We start from the raw sequence: 22,673 nt of genomic DNA, 5'->3' as shown, positions 1-22,673 counted from the left end.
TGTACACCCGTGGTGGATTCATATTGATGTTTGGCAGAACCAATACAATATTGTAAAGTAAAAAAAAAATTAAAAAATTAAAAATGGTACCCACAAAAAAATAATAATTTTATTTGTTCAGTTTATGGCTGTGCTGGGTCTTCGTTGCTGCGCAGGCTTTTCTCCAGTTGCTGCTGCTGCCGCCTAGTCGCTTCAGTCGTGTCCGACTCTGTGTGACTCATAGATGGCAGCCCACGACTGAAGTGACTTAGCAGCAGCAGCAGCAGGGGCTGTTCTCTAGCTGCAGGGCACAGCCTTCTCATCACCGCGGCTTCTCTCGCTGTGAGCACGTGGTGCATGCGCCGCAGTAGCTGCAGCACACGGCCTCAGTGGTTGCGGCTCCCGGGCTCTAGAGCACAGGCTCAGTAGTTGTGGTGCAGGGACTCAGTAGCTCCATGGCCTATGGGCTCTTCCCCGATCAGGGATCGGACCTGTGTCTCCTGCACTGGTAGGCCAATTGTTTACCAGGGAACCATCAGGGAAGCCGCAAAAAACACTTTTTGAAAAACTAAGGTGAGATCTGTTGTAGAATGCTGAGAGAAAAAGGAAATTTGTCAGTGGTATAATCCAGCGTATATAATAGGAATATCCACATTCCAAAAGTCCTTTCAATATTTTATTTTTTAAGTATCTTCCACGCTGCTCCCACTACAACTCCAACAACAACAGGAGCAGAAACGATGTTTTCTTTGTACTCACACTTCCTTTGTTGTTCCCTGAGGCAAACTCCTTCTATTCTGCTACCCCACTTTCCCAGGTCAGAATTTTTAAAAGCAAACCTGAAGCATTCAAGTATTTAACATATGATTCTTTAACTTCTTTGAGCTTTTCAGTGTGTGGTGTGGTAAAGAATCCATCTGCCAATACAGGAGACATAAAACACACATTTAGATCCCTGGGTTGGGAAGGTCCCCTGGTGAAGGAATTGACAACCCACTCCAGTGTTCTGGCCTGGAAAAGGCGAGACAGAGGCGCTTGGTGGGCTATAACCCATGTGGTCACAAAGAGTCAGACACGACTGCGTGACTGAGCAACTGAGCCCACACATTTACTTTTTTAACACAAATCAACACTGGTAGGGATAAAGAGTTTATTTGAAAGAGTTGTAGTGACATTCAACACAGAAATCATATACATAAAAGGTTCTAAAAACAGTGAAAAGGCAGTATTTAATAATAGCAAATAATATGACTTTCAAATTCCACTCAAAGGTTTTAAAGGATAGGCACTATTCGATTCCATGCAAAGCTAAAGTGTCATCAGGAAATTAGTAGGGCATAAACTTATTTTAGCATAAACATAATTGTTATTTAGTTTTTTCTTTCTAAGCACCTTGAACTTATGGGGATTCAATCTTAAGGGCTTTGGGGATTGAAATTGTTTAGTTACATTCCTGAGGGGAGGGAGTGTTTGGGTCATTATCATTGCTCTGATAAATTAGGAAAATAACGCTAATAAAATGTGGCATTCGAACATGTATCCTGTAAAAGCTTCTTGAAGACAACCTCTCCTTTAATATGAAAAACTAGGGAAGATTTTTCAAAATTTAAATCAACAGCATTTTATGTAATGTTGAAAATTAACTTCTTATTCATTTGGAAGTGATCATTTTACATGAGGATATGAATCACTTTCTAAACATGCAAGTGAAGATTTGCACTTACAAGGAATTAAAGACAGAATACACTGGCAAGTGCTGACATTGTATTTATCTTCTCTTTAAGGACATTTTGAAAACTGGAATGACATCCTGGGCCACAGAGGGTGACAGGTTTCCAGGTATCAAATCAAAGAATCATGAGCAGTGCGTCTCCTTCTGCTGCAGCTGTGCAGCTCTGCTACGAGCACCTGAACGGATCCTGTGTGAAAACCCCCTACTCACCAGGCCCCCGCCTCATCCTGTACACAGTGTTCATCTTTGGAGCTGTGCTGACTGTATTTGGAAACCTCTTGGTAATGATTTCCATTCTCCACTTCAAGCAGCTGCATTCTCCAGCCAATTTCTTGATCACCTCCCTGGCCTGTGCAGACTTCTTGGTGGGAGTGACTGTGATGCCCTTCAGCACAGTGAGGTCCGTGGAGAGCTGCTGGTACTTTGGGGAGAGTTACTGTCAACTCCACTCTTGTTTTAATGGGTCATTCTGTTACGCTTCCATCTACCACTTGTGCTTTATCTCTCTGGACAGGTACATTGCCGTCACTGACCCCCTGGTCTATCCAACAAAGTTCACTGTGTCTGTTTCTGGCATGTGCATTGTCTTCTCTTGGCTCTTTCCCATTATTTATACTTTTTCCCTTCTTGGCACAGGAGCAAATGCAGCTGGACTGGAGGATCTAGTAAGTGCTCTCACCTGTGTGGGAGGCTGTCAAATTGCAGTGAATCAGAGTTGGGTATTGGTGAATTTTCTATTATTTTTCATCCCCACCCTTGTGATGATAGTTCTTTACTCCAAGATTTTCCTCATTGCTAAACAGCAGGCTAGAAAAATTGAGAGTCTGAACAACAAGACAGGGCGATGCTCAGACAGCTTCCAAGACAGAGTGGCCAAGAGGGAGAGAAAGGCAGCAAGAACACTGGGCGTGGCAGTGCTAGCGTTTCTGGTCTCCTGGCTGCCTTACTTCCTGGATTCCATCATTGATGCCTTCCTAGGTTTCATCACTCCCACATATGTTTATGAAATATTGGTTTGGATTGCTTATTATAACTCAGCTATGAACCCCTTGATTTATGCTTTCTTTTATCCTTGGTTTCGAAAAGCCATCAAACTCATTGTCACAGGCAAAGTCTTGAGAGAGAATTCCTCAACAGTAAATTTATTTTCTGGGTAAGCCCACATTTTAGATAGAGGAATTGAATATAGATTCACAGTAAACACATCATTGGGTAGAAAATGTAATCATATACATGCAAGATCTTATAAAGTAAAAGAATAAATTATGCTTCATAATAAATTATGACCTGAAGACTTAAATTCAGTTTCATCATTCTTTGGTCAGTATAACATAAAAACCTGGTTGTTATGGAAACAGCATGACCTTGGAGCCAGAAACGTGATATTTTAACATTGATCTTGGGTTGCTACTTGTCTCTGATCTTAACTGTACATCTCTAGTTATTAATCCCTTCCTTGTAACATTCTTGAGAAAATGTAAAAGAATGTATAGACAGAAACTGCAATGTTTTGTTATTCTAAATCCTCCCTTTTATTACTTTATAATAGTTTAATCCCTGGTTATAGTTTCTCTTTATTCCTTTGAAATGTTTTTTAAATTACTATTACAGTGTAAATGTAGCTGGGGAATACTTAGAGATATTCTGGCTCAGGGAGGGCAAAGTAGTGACTCTGCCTTGTCAGGTGTTCAGATTTGTGAGTCCAGAAATATGATCTCAGAGTCAGGTAAAATAAACCCAGAGATAAAAGTATTGACTATAATATCTGTTGAATTATTTGCCCTGGGAAAGGTAATTGATGTTATAAATAGCATTCATTTGTTGAGTGGGCTATTTCCTGGTGATTGTCTGCTCATAAAATTTTGGCTGACTTTATAAATTTTGCCGATTAATATATGTTTAGAGCACGCACGAGTTTTTAACATTGTCATTTTTTATTGTACTTTATGTCAAATTAGCTTTCTGTTTTGTTCACTTTTGCAGTGCTCCAAAGATTAGTTATAAGGATTTTCAATGATATACATGAAAGCTCAAATTACAGATATGTTCTAAAAAATACAGAACTGAAATGAAGGATATAAAAAGATGACAGAGGCTGATAAATGCATTTTATATAACCCACAAATTTGAAACTGAACAAGTTAAGCAATTCACATTGTATAGAAGCCGGTCAACTTTTCAGACATGGAGACTTGTTTTTGGTACCAAGACTAGAGAATGTATATTTCTGTATTTTTAAATAATTTTTAAAATAAATTTCTTGATTCTATTCTAATTTTATTTTGTAGCAATCAGATATCAAGTTTGAAAAATCAGAGCATCATATCATTGGGACAGGGATGAATATATATCAAAATACCCTTGTTTATTTCTCTAATTTCTCATTTAATGTAAATCAATCATATATTAGGGATATCATTTCTGATTATTATTAAACAAATGCTATCAGTTGGTAAACCTTTCCTGAGATTGTGTATTATTTCTGATTTAATGTACTTGTGAGAAACTCTCTCATCTTTACTTGATGGTTAAAGATGAAACAAATGATTTAAAGGCACCCTAGACTGCTTAGCATTAGTTTACCCTCAACTCTTTAGCTCTGACAGTGAAAATCATCATTTTGATTTACTGCTTTCAAAAATACAATCTTTGTTGTTGCTCAGTCACTAAGTCATGTTTGATTTGTCACAACCCCATGGACTGCAGCATACCAGTCTTTTCTGTCCTTCTCTATCTTCCAGAGTTTGCTCAAATTCATGTTCATTGAGTCTATGATGCTATCTAACCATCTCATCCTCTGTCTCTGTCACCCCCTTCTCCTCCTGCCCTTAATCTCTCCTAGCATCCAGGTTTTTTCTGATGAATTGGCTCTTGTCATCAGGTGTGGCTCAGCTGGATAAGAATCTGCCTGCGATGTGGGAGATCTGGGTTCGATCCCTGGTTTGGGAAGATCCCCTGAAGAAGGGAAAGTCTACCCACTCCAGTATTCTGACCTAGAGAATTCCTCGACTCTATAGTCCATGAGGTTGCAAAGAGTCAGACACGACTGAGCGACTTTCACTTCCCATCAAGTGACCAGAGTATTGGTGCTTCAGCTTTGACATCAGTTCCTTCCAATGAATATTCAGGGTTGATTTCCTTTAGGATTGACTGGTTTAATCTCCTTGCTGTCCAAGGAACTCTCAAGAGTCTTCTCCAGCACCACAATTGGAAAGCATCAGTTCTTTGGTGCTCAACCTTCTTTATGGTCCAACTGTCACATCCATACACGACTACTGGAAAACCATAGCTTTGACCCTATGAACCTTTGTCAGCAAAATGATGTCTTTGCTTTTTATTATGCTGTCTAGGTTTATCATAGCTTTCCTTCCAAGGAGCAAGCGTCTTTTAATTTCATGGCTGCAGTTACTGTCAGCAGTGATTTTGGAGCCCCCCCCTCCGATCCCCGCCGCCAGAAATAAAATCTGTTACTGCTTCGGCTTTTTTCCTATTCTATTTGCCATGAAGTGATGGAACCAGATGCCATGATTTTAGTTTTCTGAATGCTGAGTTGTAAGCCAGCTTTTCACTCTTCTCTTTCACCCTCATTCACAGGCTCTGTAGTTCCTCTTTACTTTCTGCCATTAGAGTGGTATTATTGCATATCTGAGGTTATTGACATTTTTCTTGGCAATCTTGATTCCAGTTTGCAATTCATCCATTCTGGCATTTCACATGCCAGGTTTACATATGCCAGATGTACACATGCCAGGACATTCAGATGTACTCTGATTATAAGTTTAATAAGCAGAGTAACAATATACAGCTTTGTCTTTCTGCTTTCCCAATTTTGAACCAGTCCTTTGTTCCATGTCCGGTTCTAACTGTTGCTTCTTGTCCTGCACACAGGTTTTTCAGGAGACAGGTAAGGTGGTAAGGTGTTACCATCTCTTGAATAATTTCCCACAATTTGTTGAACCATACAGTCAAAGGCTTTCATGAAATCAATGAAGGAGAAGTAGATATTTTTCTGGACTCTCCTTGCTTTCTCTGTGATCCAAAAAATTTTGGCAATTTGATCTCTGGTTCTTCTGCCTTTTCTAAACCCAGTTTTTATATCCAGAAGTTCTCGGTTCACTGTTGAAGCCTAGCTTGAAGGATTTTGAGCATAACCTTACTAGCATGTTAAATGAACACAATTGTATGGTAGTACAATTCTCGGGTGAACATTCTCTGGCATTGCCATTTTTTGGAGTTGGTTTGAAAACTGACCTTTTCCAGTCCTGTGGCCACTGCTAAGTTTTCCAAATTTGCTGGCATATTGAGTGCAGCACATTCACAGCATCAGATTTAAGGATTTAAAATAGCTCAGCTGGAATTCCATTGCCTCCACTAGCTTTGTTCCTTGTAATGCTTCCTAAGGCCCAGTTGACTTCTCACTGCAGGATGTCTAGCTCTAGGTGACTGACCACACCATCGTGGTTAATGCGAGTCATTAAGACCTTTTATATATAGTTATTCTGTATATTCTTGCCACCTCTTCTTAATATCTTCTGCTTCTGTTAGGTCCTTACCATTTCTGTCCATTATCATGCCCATCCTTGGGTGAAATGTTCCCTCGATATCTCCTGTTTTCTTGAAGAGAACTCTAGTCTTTCCCAGTCTGTTGTTTTCCTCTATTTCTTTGCATTGTTCATTTTAAAAGGTCTTCTTATCTCTCTTTGCTATTCCTGGAAGTCTTCATTCAGTTGGGTATATCCTTCCCTTTGTCCTTTGCTCTTCACTTCTCTTCTTTCATCAGCTATTTGTGAAACCTTCTCAGACAACCACTTTGCCTTCTTCAGTGCAGTAACTTTCTCTAATCCTGTGCCACAAGATATAGAGAAATCATTCTTCCTCGTTTTAAAAATGAAAAAGCTAAAATCAAAGTTTAAAAGTCTGCTGAATGTCATAAAGCTTCTGGATTCAAATAAGCACTCTAACATCTAGTTTAATGCATTTATACTTGTCTTCCTTTTGTTTTAGTAGACTTGCACATATATTAGACAAAACATTTAGTTTTACCACTTCCTTTCCTAGGTCAACATTCAATTCTGTCTATAATTATAAATATTTTAGAACTTTCTTATTGAGAAAACAACAAGCACTTGCCCTCATTTCTCTTCTTAATTTACTCTGGCTGTATGCGGGCTAGTCTACTGGCCTTTGTGTCAGTGAACACTGATTGAGTGTTTCTGGTGTGTAACATGTGAGCTTTGGAACTGGCAGGGTACAACGATAAAAACCATCTAACCCTAAGAGTGCTGTCTAAATTATGGATCTTTCATTCAGCACTTGGGACCACCTTACCTCCCCCACTCAGTCTTCACAACAACTCCATGTACAAGGGAATATTTTTACTATATTATTATTACTTTACATCATAAATGAGGAACCTGGGGCATAAAGAAGTGAGTCTCATGCCCAAGGTGGCATATCCGCTAAAGAATAGAGCCAGTATTCTGGCTTTCCAGGTGGTGCTAGTGGTAAATAATCTGCCTGCCAGTGCAGGAGACACGAGAGATGCAGGTTCGATCCCTGGGTTAGGAAGCTCCCCTGGAGTAAGGACTGACAACCCAGTCAGGTATTCTGGAAAATTTCATGAACAGAGGAACCTGCCAGCCTGCATTCAATGGGACCGCAAAGAGTGAGATGTGGCTGAGTGTTCACACACACACACACACACACACACACACACACAGCCAGTATTCACATCCAGGGAGTCAGAAATTAAGTGAAATAACCAGTAAGTAAATTTTCTCCCCTGTTGCGGCCCAGCCACTGCCATCAAGTTTCTGAGAACAATATGAAAACACGCTTTGTACTAATTATGTCAAAGGGAAAATTCTGTCATCATAAAGGAAAGGTTAGACAAAATTCTTTGGAGATATGGAACGCTGGTGGGAATAATTGATTTCCTGTGACATATCATTTCAACCTAGACTTCTTCATTATATATTTTACTGTATAAGGTTTCCCCCTCTAAGGGTGAAGGGAGCATCATTTAGATAAATTACATCATAATTTCTATAGCAGGATTGGTCAGCACATCAAGCAAATACAAACAATCTTATTGTTTCTATTAATAACTATTTGGTTCCTTTGAGCCGCTTCTCCACAGCAAGACTTCTACTTTCAAAACATTTCAAGGCACCTGAGTGTTACAAATTTGCAAATTGCATACAATTTTTTCATGAATATCATATATTATTATGATAAAGAATGATTGTATTTGCAAATCATGTGCTCCTTTAATAGCTCATATATTAACAGTACTTTATAATTTTATTTTTATTTTATTTTATTTTATTTGACTGTACCGGGTCTTAGTTGCAGCATGTGGGATCTAATTCCCCAACCAGAAACTGAAAGCAGGCTCCCTGAATTGGGAATGGAGAGTCTTAGCCACTGGACAACTAGGGAAGTCCCAGCAGTACCTGGTAACGTGTGTCTTCATTTCTTCATGAATGAAAAGCGAGAACAATAGAGGTTGTAAATGTATATCTACATAGCCCCTGCCTTCTCAGGAACCACTTTGTTCATTTGTCTGTTACACTGCTTTCTGCTTTCTGATGATCTGTTTGGTATATTGTGTGCCCCTCTCTCCCCAAATGTGTGCTCCTCAGAGGAAGATAACCAGCTCTTCATATGAATACCTCTAAGATGGACCTCCCACTATATGTGTAATATAGGAGAGAGTCAAACACTACAGTAGCAAATAGCATAGATTCCTCTAATAAGTTTTGATGAGTAGCAAAAACAATATAGAAAGACTCAGCACAACTCTTTTCATAGTTGACGTTAGATATTGCTTTTTCTTTTTTTTTTGCATTTTATTTATTTATTTTTAATATATGTGGTTGATTTCTCAGATATCTGCTTCTATTGGAAGAGATTTCACTGTCTCAAAAGTTTGGAATTGACCAGAGGCTGCCCTGGTTTATTTTTAGGGTTATTCTATGCAAAAATACAACCTTTGTTATTAAAAAGACTAATGTCTCAGGATGGTAGTTCTTAGAAACTTGGGTTTCAGAAATAAGAAAATTTGTAAAAAAAAAAAAAAAATTCAAGGAACCAACAGATAGTTGCCAAATATAAACTTTGCCAACTCAGGACATCATAGACAGCAGCAGCAACAGTAGCAGGGACAGCTTTATGTTTTGGCTGAATTTCACAGAAGAAAGTAGAAGGCAATGGCATCCCACTCCAGTACTCTTGCCTGGAAAGTCCCATGGACGGAGGAGCCTGATAGGCTGCAGTCCATGGGGTCGCTAGGAGTTGGACACGACTGAACGACTTCACTTTCACTTTTCACTTTCGTGCATTGGAGAAGGAAATGGCAACCCACTCCATTATTCTTGCCTGGAGAATCCTGGGGATGGCGGAGCCTGGTGGGCTGCTGTCTATGGGGTCGCACAGAATCAGACATGACTGAAGTGACTTAGCAGCAGCAGCATCAGAGAAAAAAAGTATGTTTTAATATCAATATATAAGAAATAGATTATTTAAGAATAAAGGGCAGTTCTGTAAATTGAACAAACAATATGAGACATGCATTTTATTGTTCTCATTCTCCTCTGACCCCCAGACTGGTACTGATCCCCAGACTGGCATTTCAACATAAATGAATTAAAATTGAAAGACATTACAAAGAATAAATACTGAGATTTAACTTTACAAACATGTTTTCTTCTGTGTCAGTTCTGTGCACCTTTTAGGAACCTGGTCTTCATCTGAAGTCTCTGCTCTTTCACAGCAGAGCAATGAGGGGGCATCCTTTGCATTCTTCTTCATGGTGGTGGAGCATTCACCTTGCAACCTCCCAGAAACCCCTAAGGTCATCAGACTGTACCAGTCTTGCCTCTCTCCAATATTGTCAACATGGGCACAGGGTCCTTCTTCCTTTTTGCATCTTTATGTTAATTCTGAGCACTCCATCACCCTCTCCACAACTAAAATACATATATCTATACATATACATATATGTATATAAAACATTTAAAGTTATGAACACTTGCTCTGTTAAATACTCAAGATGTGCTTTAGCAATCAGATTAGATCATATCTGTCGCTCAGTTGTGTCCGACTCTTTGCGACCCCATGAATCGCAGGACGCCAGGCCTCCTTGTGCATCACCAACTCCCGGAGTTCACTGACACTCATGTCCATCGAGTCAGTGATGCCATCCAGCCATCTCATCCTGTCGTCCCCTTCTCCTCCTGCCCCCAATCCCTCCCAGCATCAGAGTCTTTTCCAATGAGTCAACTCTTCCACTGAGGTGGCCAAAGTACTGGAGTTTCAGCTTCAGCATCATTCCTTCCAAAGAAATCCCAGGGCTGATCTCCTTCAGAATGGACTGCTTGGATCTCCTTGCAGTCCAAGGGATTCTCAAGAGTCTTCTCCAACACCATAGTTCAAAAGAATCAATTCTTTGGCGCTAAGCGTTCTTCACAGTCCAACTCTCACATCCATACATGACCACAGGATAAACCATAGCCTTGACTAGACGGACCTTTGTTGGCAAAGTAATGTCTCTGCTTTTGAATATGCTATCTAGGTTGGTCATAACTTTCCTTCCTAGGAGTAAGCGTCTTTTAATTTCATGGCTGCAGTCACCATCTGTAGTGATTTTGGAGCCCAGAAAAATAAAGTCTGACACTGTTTCCACTGTTTCCCTATCTATTTCCCATGAAGTGGTGGGACCGGATGCCATGATCTTCGTTTTCTGAATGTTGAGCTTTAAGCCAACTTTTTCACTCTCCACTTTCACTTTCATCAAGAGGCTTTTGAGTTCCTCTTCACTTTCTGCCATAAGGGTGGTGTCATCTGCATATCTGAGGTTATTGAGATTTCTCCCGGCAATCTTGATTCCAGCTTGTGTTTCTTCCAGTCCAGCATTTCTCATGATGTACTCTGCACATAAATTAAATAAGCAGGGTGGCAATATACAGCCTTGACGAACTGCTTTTCCTATTTGGAACCAGTCTGTTGTTCCATGTCCAGTTCTAACTGTTGCTTCCTGACCTGCATACAAATTTCTCAAGAGGAAGATCAGGTGGTCTGATATTTCCATCTCTTGAAGAATTTTCCACAGTTTATTGTGATCCACACAGTCAAAGGCTTTGGCATAGTCAATAAAGCAGAAATAGATGTTTTTTCTGGAACTCTCTTGCTTTTTCCATGATCCAGAGGATGTTGGCAATTTGATCTCTGGTTCCTCTGCCTTTTCTAAAACCAGCTTGAACATCAGGAAGTTCACAGTTCACATTGCAGAAGCCTGGCTTGGAGAATTTTGAGCATTACTTTACTAGCGTGTGAGATGAGTGCAATTGTGTGGTAGTTTGAGCATTCTTTGGCATTGCCTTTCTTAGGGATTGGAATGAAAACTGACCTTTTGCAATCCTGTAGCCACTGCTGAGTTTTCCAAATTTGCTGGCATGTTGAGTGCAGCACTTTCACAGCATCATCTTTCAGGATTTGAAATAGCTCAACTGGAATTCCATCACCTCCACTAGCTTTGTTCGTAGTGATGCTTTCTAAGGCCCACTTGACTTCACATTCCAGGATGTCTGGCTCTATGTCAGTGATCACACCATTGTAATTATCTGGGTCGTGAAGATCTTTTTTGTACAGTTCTTCTGTGTATTCTTGCCATCTCTTCTTAATATCTTCTGCTATTGTTAGGTCCGTACCATTTCTGTCCTTTATCGAGCTCATCTTTGCATGAAATGTTCCTTTGGTATCTCTGATTTTCTTGAAGAGATCCCTAGTCTTTCCCATTCTGTTGTTTTCCTCTATTTCTTTGCATTGATCACTAAAGAAGGCTTTCTTATCTCTTCTTGCTATTCTTTGGAACTCTGCATTCAGATGTTTATATCTTTCCTTTTCTCCTTTGCTTTTCCCTTCTCTTCTTTTCACAGCTATTTGTAAGGCCTCCCCAGACAGCCATTTTGCTTTTTTTGCATTTCTTTTCTATGGGAATGGTCTTGATCCCTGTCCTGTACAATGTCACGAACCTCATTCCATAATTCATCAGGCACTCTGTCTATCAGATCTAGGCCCTTAAATCTATTTCTCACTTCCACTGTGTAATCATAAGGGATTTGATTTAGGTCATACCTGAATGGTCTAGTGGTTTTCCCTACTTTCTTCAATTTAATAATAATCATCGTACTACTCTTTGTTGAAGGTAAAATTATCGTCCCCATTTCACAGCTGAAAATACTGAGACCTGGGCCAGTTATGAAGTTGGGGAAAGCCTGAATTCAATCCTAGGACAACTGGATCTAGAGTCTGTGCTCTTGACCATGCACTAATGTGCCTCATAGTTTCTAGAAATTCTCTCCTTCTAGAATATCACCTCCACCCTGCCTCTGTCCTTACTTAGGACTTGTAGTTTACTAGACACAATCTTTTATCTGAAACCCCTAAACTTGTAGAATTCAGACTCTTTTACTTTTTCATTTAAAAGGCCTATCCATTAAATATTTGGAATATACCAGTGGATATTGTGAAGCACTTGTCATCAATGCATTATTTCCACATCAATACTCAGATAGTCAAAAGAATATTAATGTATCTGCATGAATATTCAGATAGACTGATAAGAAATTAACACTAGAAATAGCCTCATGCAAGTGTTTGTCAACAAATTAATTAGAAACAACCTTTCAATGTTATAGATTTTAGAATTTTAGAATATGGACCTGTACTTGAAATCCCTCCAATTTGGGTATCTAATCACTGATACCAGTCTTTCCAGCTCACTTGCTCTAGGAAGCCAACTGCATTCTACCTTCACCTCTTGCTTACAGGCATTCATCACTTACCCACCTTCAGTGTCAGCACCGTCATTCTACTCAGTCCTTAGAAGTGAAGTTATAAACTGGAAGGAAAGATCCTGTACTTGTTTTATTATTTTTACTAATGGTTATTATATCTCTAACTCTACTATGCTATACTAACCTGTACTATTCTATATTATTGGTAATGTAATATGGTAATTAATTGGACTTAAGCATAAGTTGAGTCTTTTCCTACCTTACCTCTATTTCGACAGCCCTTTATGGTGGGTATTATTACTCCCAAATCAGAGCTGAGCAATCTGATGCCAGGAGAGTTCAAGTAAGCTGTTCAAGATTACATATCCAGGATTTACCCTTGGTACTTTCTGAATCAAACCCCTGTACAATCATTCTCCAGGGACATTGCCTTCCCAGCTTAGAAGGTAGGCTCCCCCTATAGCTTATGCCAAACTCGTGTATTGTAGCTCATCACTTTTTCAGAAATGGCATAAAGAGTAGAAATCAAACTCAATGACAGTTGGCAGAATAACAAAAGATCTCTTCAAAATAAGAGTGCAGTTGATAATAAAGCTCTCCAAAGTACCAGCAGGTCTACTCCCTGGCCTCATTCCAAACAGCTGTCCTTTCCAGCTCAGTTCCTCATCACCTCTCTGACCTTGGCTGACTTTTTGGTGGGTGGTGGTTCTGACACTCAGCACAGTGAGGAGAATGAAAGGAGACCCTGGTGGTCCAATGGTTAATACTCCATGCTTCCAATGCCAGGACATGGAAGCAACATTACTGTCTATCTATAGATAAATGGATAAGGAAGATGTGGTACATATACACAAATTCACTAATTTCACATGCTATAAAGGTAAAGCTCAAAATCCTTCAAGCTAGGCTTCAACAGTACATGAATCGAAAACTTCCAGATGTACAAGCTGGATTTAAACTTTTCTGTACCTTTCACACAATTTTGTTTTGAACCTAAAACTCCTCTAAAAATATTTTGTTTAAAATGAACATAATTATACCTACAGTATCAGGTTATGACTGCTAATTGTCTGACAACAGACACTCTCATTGTTTGCAACTTGCCTTCAAAGCTGTGAAATCCAGCTTGTTGAATGACTTGTGTTGATTTTCACCCTTTGATACTTTGCTAAATTTTCTTCCTTGCCAACCATCTAATGGAAACCATCCAAGAGATCTCTTAGTTTCCCAGGGCTGCCATACAAACAACCACAATTTTGCTGGCTCTATTCCCTCCCAGAAATGTATTCTCTCCCAGTCCTGTAACCAAAGTCTGAAATCAAGGCATTGACAGGCCATGCTTCCCTCCCACGGCTCTGGGGAGAGTCATTCTCTACCTCTTCCAGCTTCTGATCCTCCAAGCATTCCTTGGTTTCTGGTGGCACCATTCCATTCTCTGCCTCCATTTTCACAGGGCCATCTTCTCTCCTCTCCCTGTTTCTCAAGTTCTGTTCCTTAGAAGGACACTGCTCTTAGATTTAATGCCCTTCTTCATAGTACACGGTGATCTCTTTATTAAATTCGTGAAGACCTCTTTCCCAAAGAAGATCTGATTTGGGGGGTTAGAACAAGGACATATCTTTTGCAAAGGTTGGGGCAGGGATAGCATGGAACCCACTGCAGAGGGGAATGGGAAGTCTTCTGTTTGTGAGTATCTCACAGAAGCAGGACTTGGGGGGTTTACACCCATTTCTCACATGGATGGAGAGACATTGCAATCTGCTTTCAGTGACAATACCCTAAGAACACAATGATCTTCTCTCTACCAGCGCTAACTGTAACAGAAGCTCAGAAAGCAAGATGTGTCTAAATACAACAAATGGAGCTTTCAGTGCTTTCATTGCAAGTTGCTCACAGTGTGTGTTCCTTTTTCTGTTTGTTGGTGTCCAGTGAAGATGCAAAGCTGATTCTTAACTGGAGAAAAAAGCCAAGTATTCACTGTCACTGCTCATACCCTCTTTTATCTTTGTAATAAAAACGCAAGAAAGTGTCCACAACGGAAGTGAGAATAGGGGAAATTTTCAAGTCTAAGAAGAAAAAAAAGTCTTTGGCTTTTTTTTTTTTTTTTGTAGAAATGTAATGAGTAACCTAACTTAATGCGAGGAGTCATTTTGTAGAATAACCATCTTAATAATCACTCTTGAAAACAATCTTCCAATTTCACACGTTGCTCTACAGGGATTCCATCTAGGGATTTTCCTATAGATGGCATTTATTTATCTGCAAGGACTGTGTGCTTTAGGCAGTAATGCAGATAAACCTAACAGGAGATGATGCTTTCCGTCTACAATTACTTCTCATCTCACACCCTGTTGAAAAGAGGAAATCTGGAAGTAAAACATCTAAAAATATTTAGGACTTTACCAAATCAAGGAAACTAAGTATTAGTCAAAACTAACTCCTAGTGATCTTGGCCAATGTAATTTTTTGTATTTTATTTTGCTATTGAACACAATTCAGATTTATAGTAAAAAAAAAAAAAAAGGAAAATTGAAAAACAATAGTACTAATATGTGATCATTTCCTCAGGCATCCTACTGTAGGTTTTTCCCTCAGAAGCATTGAAAGTCTGTGGAAATCAAGGACAGAATTCTTTGAGTGTAAAGGGCAGATCATGAGCAACTTGTCCCCCACTGCAGCTGTGCAGCTCTGCTATGAGCACCTGAACGGATCCTGTGTGAAGACCCCCTACTCACCCGCATCCCGCGTGATTCTGTACATGGTGTATGGCTTTGGGGCTGTCCTGGCTGTGTTTGGAAACCTCCTGGTGATGACTGCCATCCTTCATTTCAAGCAGCTGCACTCACCAACCAATTTTCTCATCGCCTCTCTGGCCTGTGCAGACTTTCTAGTGGGAGTGACTGTGATGCCCTTCAGTATGGTCAAGTCTGTGGAGAGCTGCTGGTACTTTGGGCGAACTTTCTGCACTTTTCACACATGCTTTGACACAGCATTTTGTTACTCTTCTCTCTTCCACCTGTGCTTCATCTCCATCGACAGGTACATTGCTGTTACTGACCCTCTGGTCTATCCCACCAAGTTCACGGTGTCTGTATCATGCATATGCATCAGCATCTCCTGGATCCTGCCCCTTACTTACAGTGGCGCCGTGTTCTACACGGGTACCAATGAGAATGGGCTAGAGGAATTGTCTCATGCCCTCAACTGTGCAGGAGGCTGTCAGACAGTTGTAAATCAAAACTGGGTATTGATAGATTTTCTGTCCTTCTTTATACCTACCCTTGTCATGATCATTCTCTACTGTAATATTTTTCTTGTGGCCAGACAACAGGCTAAAAAGATTGAAAATACTGGTAGCAAAACAGATTCATCATCAGACAGTTACAAATCCAGAGTAGCCAAGAGAGAGAGAAAAGCAGCTAAAACCCTGGGTATCACTGTCATAGCATTCATGATCTCGTGGTTACCATACAGTATTGACTCATTAATTGATGCCTTTATGGGCTTCATAACCCCGGCCTATATTTATGAGATTTGCTGTTGGTGTGCTTATTACAACTCAGCCATGAACCCCTTGATCTATGCTTTATTTTACCCTTGGTTTAGGAAAGCCATCAAAGTCATTGTGAGTGGTCGGGTTTTCAAGAATAGTTCAGCAAGCATGAATTTGTCCTCTGAATAAATGTAAGCCATTGGATTGAGGAAGTTGAAGATATCTTTACATTTTCCAAATGAAATGAATTTTTAAAAATCAAATAAGACTGTTACTGAAGAGAAAGCAAATTGCTTTTCCAATTTAATTGGATAAGTCAATATGTTTCAGTCTTGCTAGGATGCTCACTTCCTGTTGCTTCTCCAGAATATTTATTTGACTCATAAATGTTAAATCCCTATTTGTTATCTACAGTGGAGCTCACTCTGTACCCCAATAATGTAGAATAGTATAGGTTAGTATAGCATATTACAGTTAAAGATATAATAACCACTAGCAAAAACAATAAAACAAGTACAGGATCTTTCTTTCCAGTTTATAACTTCACTTCTAAGGCCTGAGTAGGATGGTGCTGACACTGAAGGTGAGTGAGTAATGAATGCCTGCAAGCAAGAGGTGAAAGGTGGAATGTAGTTGACACATTCCTCTTTCTGTTTTCTTTTTATTCCATTGACTCTTTCCTTTGTAACCTGAAAATGTCTTTTTCTTGATTTCCTCTTTTCTTTACAAAGACTTTCACTCACTTCCAACTTGTCAAAAACTTCTCTATGATGACTTTCACTGGGCTATTGTGGGGTGTTTTTTTTTGCAATATAACTTATCAAATTGGCCAATATTAAAGAAGAGTTCATCAAACATAAAAATTAATATCAAAATAATCATAAATTTCATATTGATAATTTGAAAAATTTGAAATTAATTTGGTGATATATTGGGAGTTAGCCAATAACTGTGACATGAAATGCAGTGCTTGAAAGTGGCCTATTAAACTGGGGAAGAGAAACGGTACCGCAGTTTCAGTAGCATCACCTTTATACTTTACCTTCTTGCTGATGTGAACATCCTTGAGCATCTGAGAGAAATATATTTCTTAACTAATGGTTGACATGGTGGTCATATTTTCTAGTGTCCTAAAATCTGAGTACCACCCTGTTCTGTCAGTTAATTATTTCTCTCTTCAGGCCTTGATTACCTGTCATGCCTTTTCTAACAAGCTTACCTTTTCTTCGCTTTCAAAAGTTTCCTTGTTCCATGTTCCCTGTTAACGCCGTGTATTCCTTGTCTTTCTCTGGACTCAGTTTACTTTCACTGTGAGCAGCTTTTTCCTTGAACTCTGGTATTTCTGGACGTCCTAAAGGCCTCTAGCCCCGCACATCAGCCATCTCAAACTCAATGCGACGCTCGTATGTTACATTTAGTAGCATATTTTGTAACTGTGGGAAAAACTACGAACAAATGGTGAAATTACCGTAATAGTAGTTCTCATTTTGTGTAATAGTTTTCTTATTCCGTGAGGTTTTTTGTTTTAACTTCCAGTGTTGACAGAGGGCAATTTCCGGTCATTTCTTTCCTATAAACTGTTTCGAGTTTGTACATTGTCCATGATTAAAATGACACTGTCGTTTATGTTATTAGGAAAAATAGATAATTTAGAAATGTTGATTTGGTATAAAATTTATTGGAAAAGTCTTAAGTATTTTGCCTCATGTAGTTCACAAAACCAAAACTGTTTTCTTCCAGATGTTAAAAGTCTAGAAGATAACATAGTTTTTATAGTTTGGATTAGTGGACTCAGAACAGAAAATATGTTCTATATTTTTAAACTTAAAAAAAAAAATAGAGCCATGACAAAGAAAAAAAGACAAACTTAGAAGCCATTGGTGCACACATGATGAAGAAAGTGTTAGTAACTTGAAAATGTAAAAGCTTGGATTTCTCTGGTGGTCCAGAGAAGACTCCATGCTTCCAATGTAGGGGATCAATTTCTGGCCTGGGAAGTTAAAAAAAATGTAAAAGCCTTTTACAAAACAGACAGACAGAGAGAGACAAACATCCCACTAAACAAATAAATATGCAATTTTACAGAGATGTGGCTAAGGAATACATTAAAAGGTCAAGTGTGCAAATAATCAAATAATGCTAAAAAATGTAATAGAGTTCCAGATTGCAAAATGGCAAACTTTATATGACTCAGTAATATCTATTAATAATTAGAGTGTGGAAAATGAGCACTCTCATGAGAGCTGAGCATGCTTATATACATTTAAGGGAAATATAATTCAGTATTTTCTTTCTGAGAAGGATTAAGATGTTTATGTAAAATTTCAAATTGTGTATGTCACTTGACTCTATAATTCTGTTCCTGGCAAGTAATCCTAAGAAAAGAGTCAGGCAAGTAACCAAACATGATAAGCATATTCATTGTATACGTCTCAATTACTAACTGGAGAAAAATGTAAATCAATGTGGGATAAATTAAGTAAATATGGTCCACCTATGCAATAGAATGTTGCAAAGCCAATAAAAAGCACTAAGAAGTTCTGTATCAGTTCACATAAAAAGGCAACCACAATCTATTTTTTGACTCAAAACCAGAAAACTGCGACCCAGATTATAAAACAGCATATGCAATATGCCCCCCATATATATCTTACATATACCTCTATATGCTTGTACAAGGTCTAACTTTATATATAATGGACAGTGTGTGTGTACAGGGGATCTAATTTATAATTTATCTCTATAGTTTCAATATTTGTGATGAAATAAATATATGAAAATTGATATTACCATACACTTCTCTATTCTTATCTATGCATTTGGGTTGGGTTTATGTGTTCATTTCTTTCATTTTAGGTGACTATCTTTTCAGTATGAATCTCTGATATACTATCTTCTTACCAAATGAAATTAAATAGTAGCTGCATGGGAAGAGTTAAGAGACCATATTTTAAAGTGATGTAAATATTTTAGGAGTTATATCTCAGTGTTGTTGAAGTGCTTAAAACACTTTTTTTTGTAGCGGTACTTTAAGATCCTCCCACTCTTCCTCTTTAACATTAATCAGAAGCTGTATTCAGAAGCTGTGGACTCTACCAAGAGTCATACTTCTAACTTCTATTTGTGTTTCGCTTCTGCGCTATATGTCAATTCTTGAAAAGTGATAAACAGTAATAGTAGATGTGTTGGGTATAAGATGGGAGAGATCTCAATTTCTAATACAGGAAGGCAGAGTCTCTAGAGAATCATTGCACAGGAGTTTGAATCAGAAAGTGCTGAGGACAAATCCTGGCTTTGTGACGTTGGACAACTTCCATAACCTCTTCCAGCTGCAGATTTTTCACCTCTAATATAAGAATAATATTACCTCCATATAGAGCTGTATGAGTTAGATAAGGTGGGAAAAGGACTCAACTTATAGTTGGAGCTGAGTTACTATATAGTAACCCATAACATGGTATGGTAAAGTACTTGATAGATAATCATTAACAAAATAAGACAAGTTCAGAATCGTCTCTTCCAACTACAAATTTTAAGGAATGATTAGAATGATGGTTGCTGATATTTAAGGTGGGTGAGGAAGCAAGTGATGAAAGTAAAGTGAGAGGAAGTGAGAGGTAAAGTGACTAGTAGCTGGCTTTCTAGAGCTAGTGAGACTGAAAGGCAGGTGTCGCGGATCATATACCCAAACTGGAGAGATTTCAAGTTTTGGCACAAGTCCACATCCTGAAATTCGAAAAGTAAAAATATTGGAAGTTAGTGTCTGATTAATTTGGTGGCAAACACTGACATGAAGTTATTTCTAATGTTTATTTCTGACCAGCCCTTCTGAAGGTTCATGCTTTGGTGCAGAGATAATAGCGCTGATGTCAAATGCTTCACATACTTCACTAATACATTCAAAATATTTAACAGAAGTGCCTTTTTCACCTAAAAAAAAAAATCCAATTTCCAGAAGTCCCAAGAGTTTCAGATAAGATTGTAGCTTGTAGATTACAAGTCCTAGGTTACAACTGCGGTAGGGTGGTGGTGATATCCTGAAAGGAAAGGATTTTATGGAGGCAGGTTTAGCATATGGACAGAACACAGAGTCCACTCAGTCTGCCTAGGACTGTCTCCAGACTCTCCCCAACTTTGTAACCTCCTAGGCCATAGTATTCTCAGCTGTGAAATGGGGATAATAATACTAGCTTCATTGGAGGCTTACTGTGATGACTATTGAGGTAAACACTTCTAAAGCACATGGTATAGTACTTAATATAGCAAGTGTTTATGTTTAAAATATAATAAATACTGAGAGTAGAACTAGAGAGAATGACAGAGTGCTGGGTATTAAAATTAAGGAGCAAAAATAGAAAGAAGGATGTGTTGACAGTATTGGAGAGAGGCGAGACTGGTACGGTGTAATGACCTTGGGGGGACTGGGGTGATGGAGGGCGAATGCTCCACCACCATGAGGAATACAGAGGATGCCACTTCATTTGCTCTGACACCAGACAGCAGAGTCCTCAGGTGAAGACCAGGTTCCTAAAAGTTACAGAGAACCTGCATAGAAGGAAATATGTTTGTAAAGTTATCTCTCAGTATTTACTCTTTGTAATACTGTCTTTTAATCTTAATTCAGTTATGTTGAAAGGCCAGTCTGGGAATCAGTGCTGAACTACGGCAAACTTTTCATTGGTCAGAAGGAAAAAATGAGAAAAAAAAAAGAACAATGAGGCATGTGTCTCATAATGGAAAATTTATTCAATTTACAAGACTGTTGTTTCTTCTTAGATTATGTTGTTCCTAATTTTTGGTGTTAAAACACTTTTATAAAATTATGGGAAAAGGCATGAACATTGTTCCCACAGTTATTATTGCTATTTATCTTTATTTGGCAAGTTAAACTTGGATAATTATCTATTGGTTCCCTTAATTTTTATCAATTTTTTTTTTATTTCTGAAGCCCAAGTTTCCAGCAACCAGTTTCATAACATTAGTATTTTTAATATCAAAGGTGGTATTTTCAGCAGGTAAGTCTTTTATTATGCCCCTCTGACAAACCAGGGCAACACTGGTCAATTCCAAACATTACACTCAGTGAAGTAACAATGAGTGGTAATAAACTTGACATGATCCAAGGGAAGGAGAAGTCCAAGAAACCAGCTGCATAGAAGAAGCAATGTGAAACATCTACTATAAAAAGGGAAGAATTGTCGTGCATTTTTCCGCCTTTTTTTTTTTTTGCTACAACTCTGAAAGTGAGAGTGAAAAAGTTGGCTTAAAGCTCAACATTCAGAAAACTAAGATCATGGCATCAGGTCCCATCACTTCATGGCAAATAGATGGGGAAACAGTGGCTGACTTTATTTTTCTGGACTCCAAAATCACTGCGGATGGTTATTGTAGCCATGAAACTAAAAGACGCTTACTCCTTGGAAGGAAAGTTATGACCAACCTAGACAGCATATTAAAAAGCAGACATTACTTTGCCAGCAAATGTCTGTCTAGTCAAGGCTATGGTTTTTCCAGTAGTCATGTATGGATGTCAGAGTTGGACTATAAAGAAAGGTGAGTGCAGAAGAATTGATGCTTTGAACTGTGGTTGTTGGAGAAGACTCTTGAGTATCCCTTGGACTGCAAGGATATCCAACCAGTCCATCCTAAAGGTGATCAGTCCTGTGTGTTCATTGGAAGGACTGATGTTGAAGCTGAAACTCCGATACTTTGGCCACCTCATGTGGAGAGCTGACTCATTTGAAGACCCTGATGCTGGGAAAGACTGAGGGCAGGAGGACAAGGGGATGATAGAGGATGAGATGGTTGGATGGCATCACCGACACAATGGACATGGGTTTGGGTGGACTCTGGGGGTTGGTGATGGACAGGGAGGCCTGGCGTGCTGCGGTTCATGGGGTCACAGAGTCAGACATGACTGAGCGACTGAACTGAAGTATATTACAGGAATCTAGGTTCTTTTAGGTTAGTCCCAAAAGAGAACTCGTGTCATGTTGAGATGAAATGTAAATTGGAGGCTCTAAGCAACCTAGATGTCCATCAGCAGACGAATGGATAAGAAAGCTGTGGTACATACACACAATGGAGTATTACTCAGCCATTAAAAAGAATACATTTGAATCAGTTCTAATGAGGTGGATGAAACTGGAGCCTATTATACAGAGTGAAGTAAGCCAGAAAGAAAAACACCAATACAGTGTACTAACGCATATATATGGAATTTAGAAAGATAGTAACAATAACCCTGTATGTGAGACAGCAAAAGAGACACAGATGTATATAACAGTCTTTTAGACTCTGTAGGAGAGGGAGAGAGTGGGATGATTTGGGAGAATGGCATTGAAACATGTATATCATATATGAAACGAATAGCCAGTCCAGGTTCCATGTATGACACAGGATGCTTAGGGCTGGTGCACTGGTATGACCCAGAGGGATGGTATGGGGAGGGAGGTGGGAGGGGGGTTCAGGATGGGGAACATGTGTACACGCATGGCAGATTGTTGTTGATATATGGCAAAACCAATACAATATTGTAAAGTAATTAACCTCCAATTAAAATAAATAAATTTATATTTAAAAAATAAATAAATAAATTGGAGGCTCTTCCTAAGGCCTTCATAAGACCATCTTAAGTAAATGCATTTGCATCAGATAAAGATCAAGATTA

At 38.9% G+C, this 22,673-nt stretch overlaps 2 protein-coding genes across 2 annotated transcripts; both read left to right on the top strand.

The window, feature by feature from the left end:
* Window positions 1-1,836: 1,836 nt before the first annotated feature.
* LOC147366140 (trace amine-associated receptor 7a-like) lies at window positions 1,837-2,868 on the top strand. The gene has a single exon (XM_086316155.1). The coding sequence runs from the start codon at window positions 1,837-1,839 to the stop codon at window positions 2,866-2,868; it is 1,032 nt and encodes a 343-aa protein (XP_086172281.1).
* A 12,205-nt stretch (window positions 2,869-15,073) lies between these two features.
* Window positions 15,074-16,192, top strand: LOC147366139 (trace amine-associated receptor 6). Its single transcript, XM_086316154.1, has one exon. It carries the CDS (start codon window positions 15,164-15,166, stop codon window positions 16,190-16,192), a length of 1,029 nt encoding a protein of 342 aa, XP_086172280.1. The 5' UTR covers window positions 15,074-15,163.
* Window positions 16,193-22,673: the final 6,481 nt, after the last annotated feature.

The sequence above is a fragment of the Bos grunniens genome, chromosome 9 (genome assembly GCF_055505025.1).
Source record: "Bos grunniens cultivar Pamir isolate PY7600 chromosome 9, Bosgru_T2T1.0, whole genome shotgun sequence".
NCBI classification, from domain to species: Eukaryota; Metazoa; Chordata; class Mammalia; order Artiodactyla; family Bovidae; genus Bos; species Bos grunniens.
This window is presented reverse-complemented; position numbering and strand designations above follow the sequence as displayed.

Bases quoted from the DNA above. Each gene is read 5' to 3' on its own strand.
- LOC147366139 (XM_086316154.1), top strand. From the start codon at position 15,164: ATGAGCAACTTGTCCCCCACTGCAGCTGTGCAGCTCTGCTATGAGCAC.
- LOC147366140 (XM_086316155.1), top strand. From the start codon at position 1,837: ATGAGCAGTGCGTCTCCTTCTGCTGCAGCTGTGCAGCTCTGCTACGAG.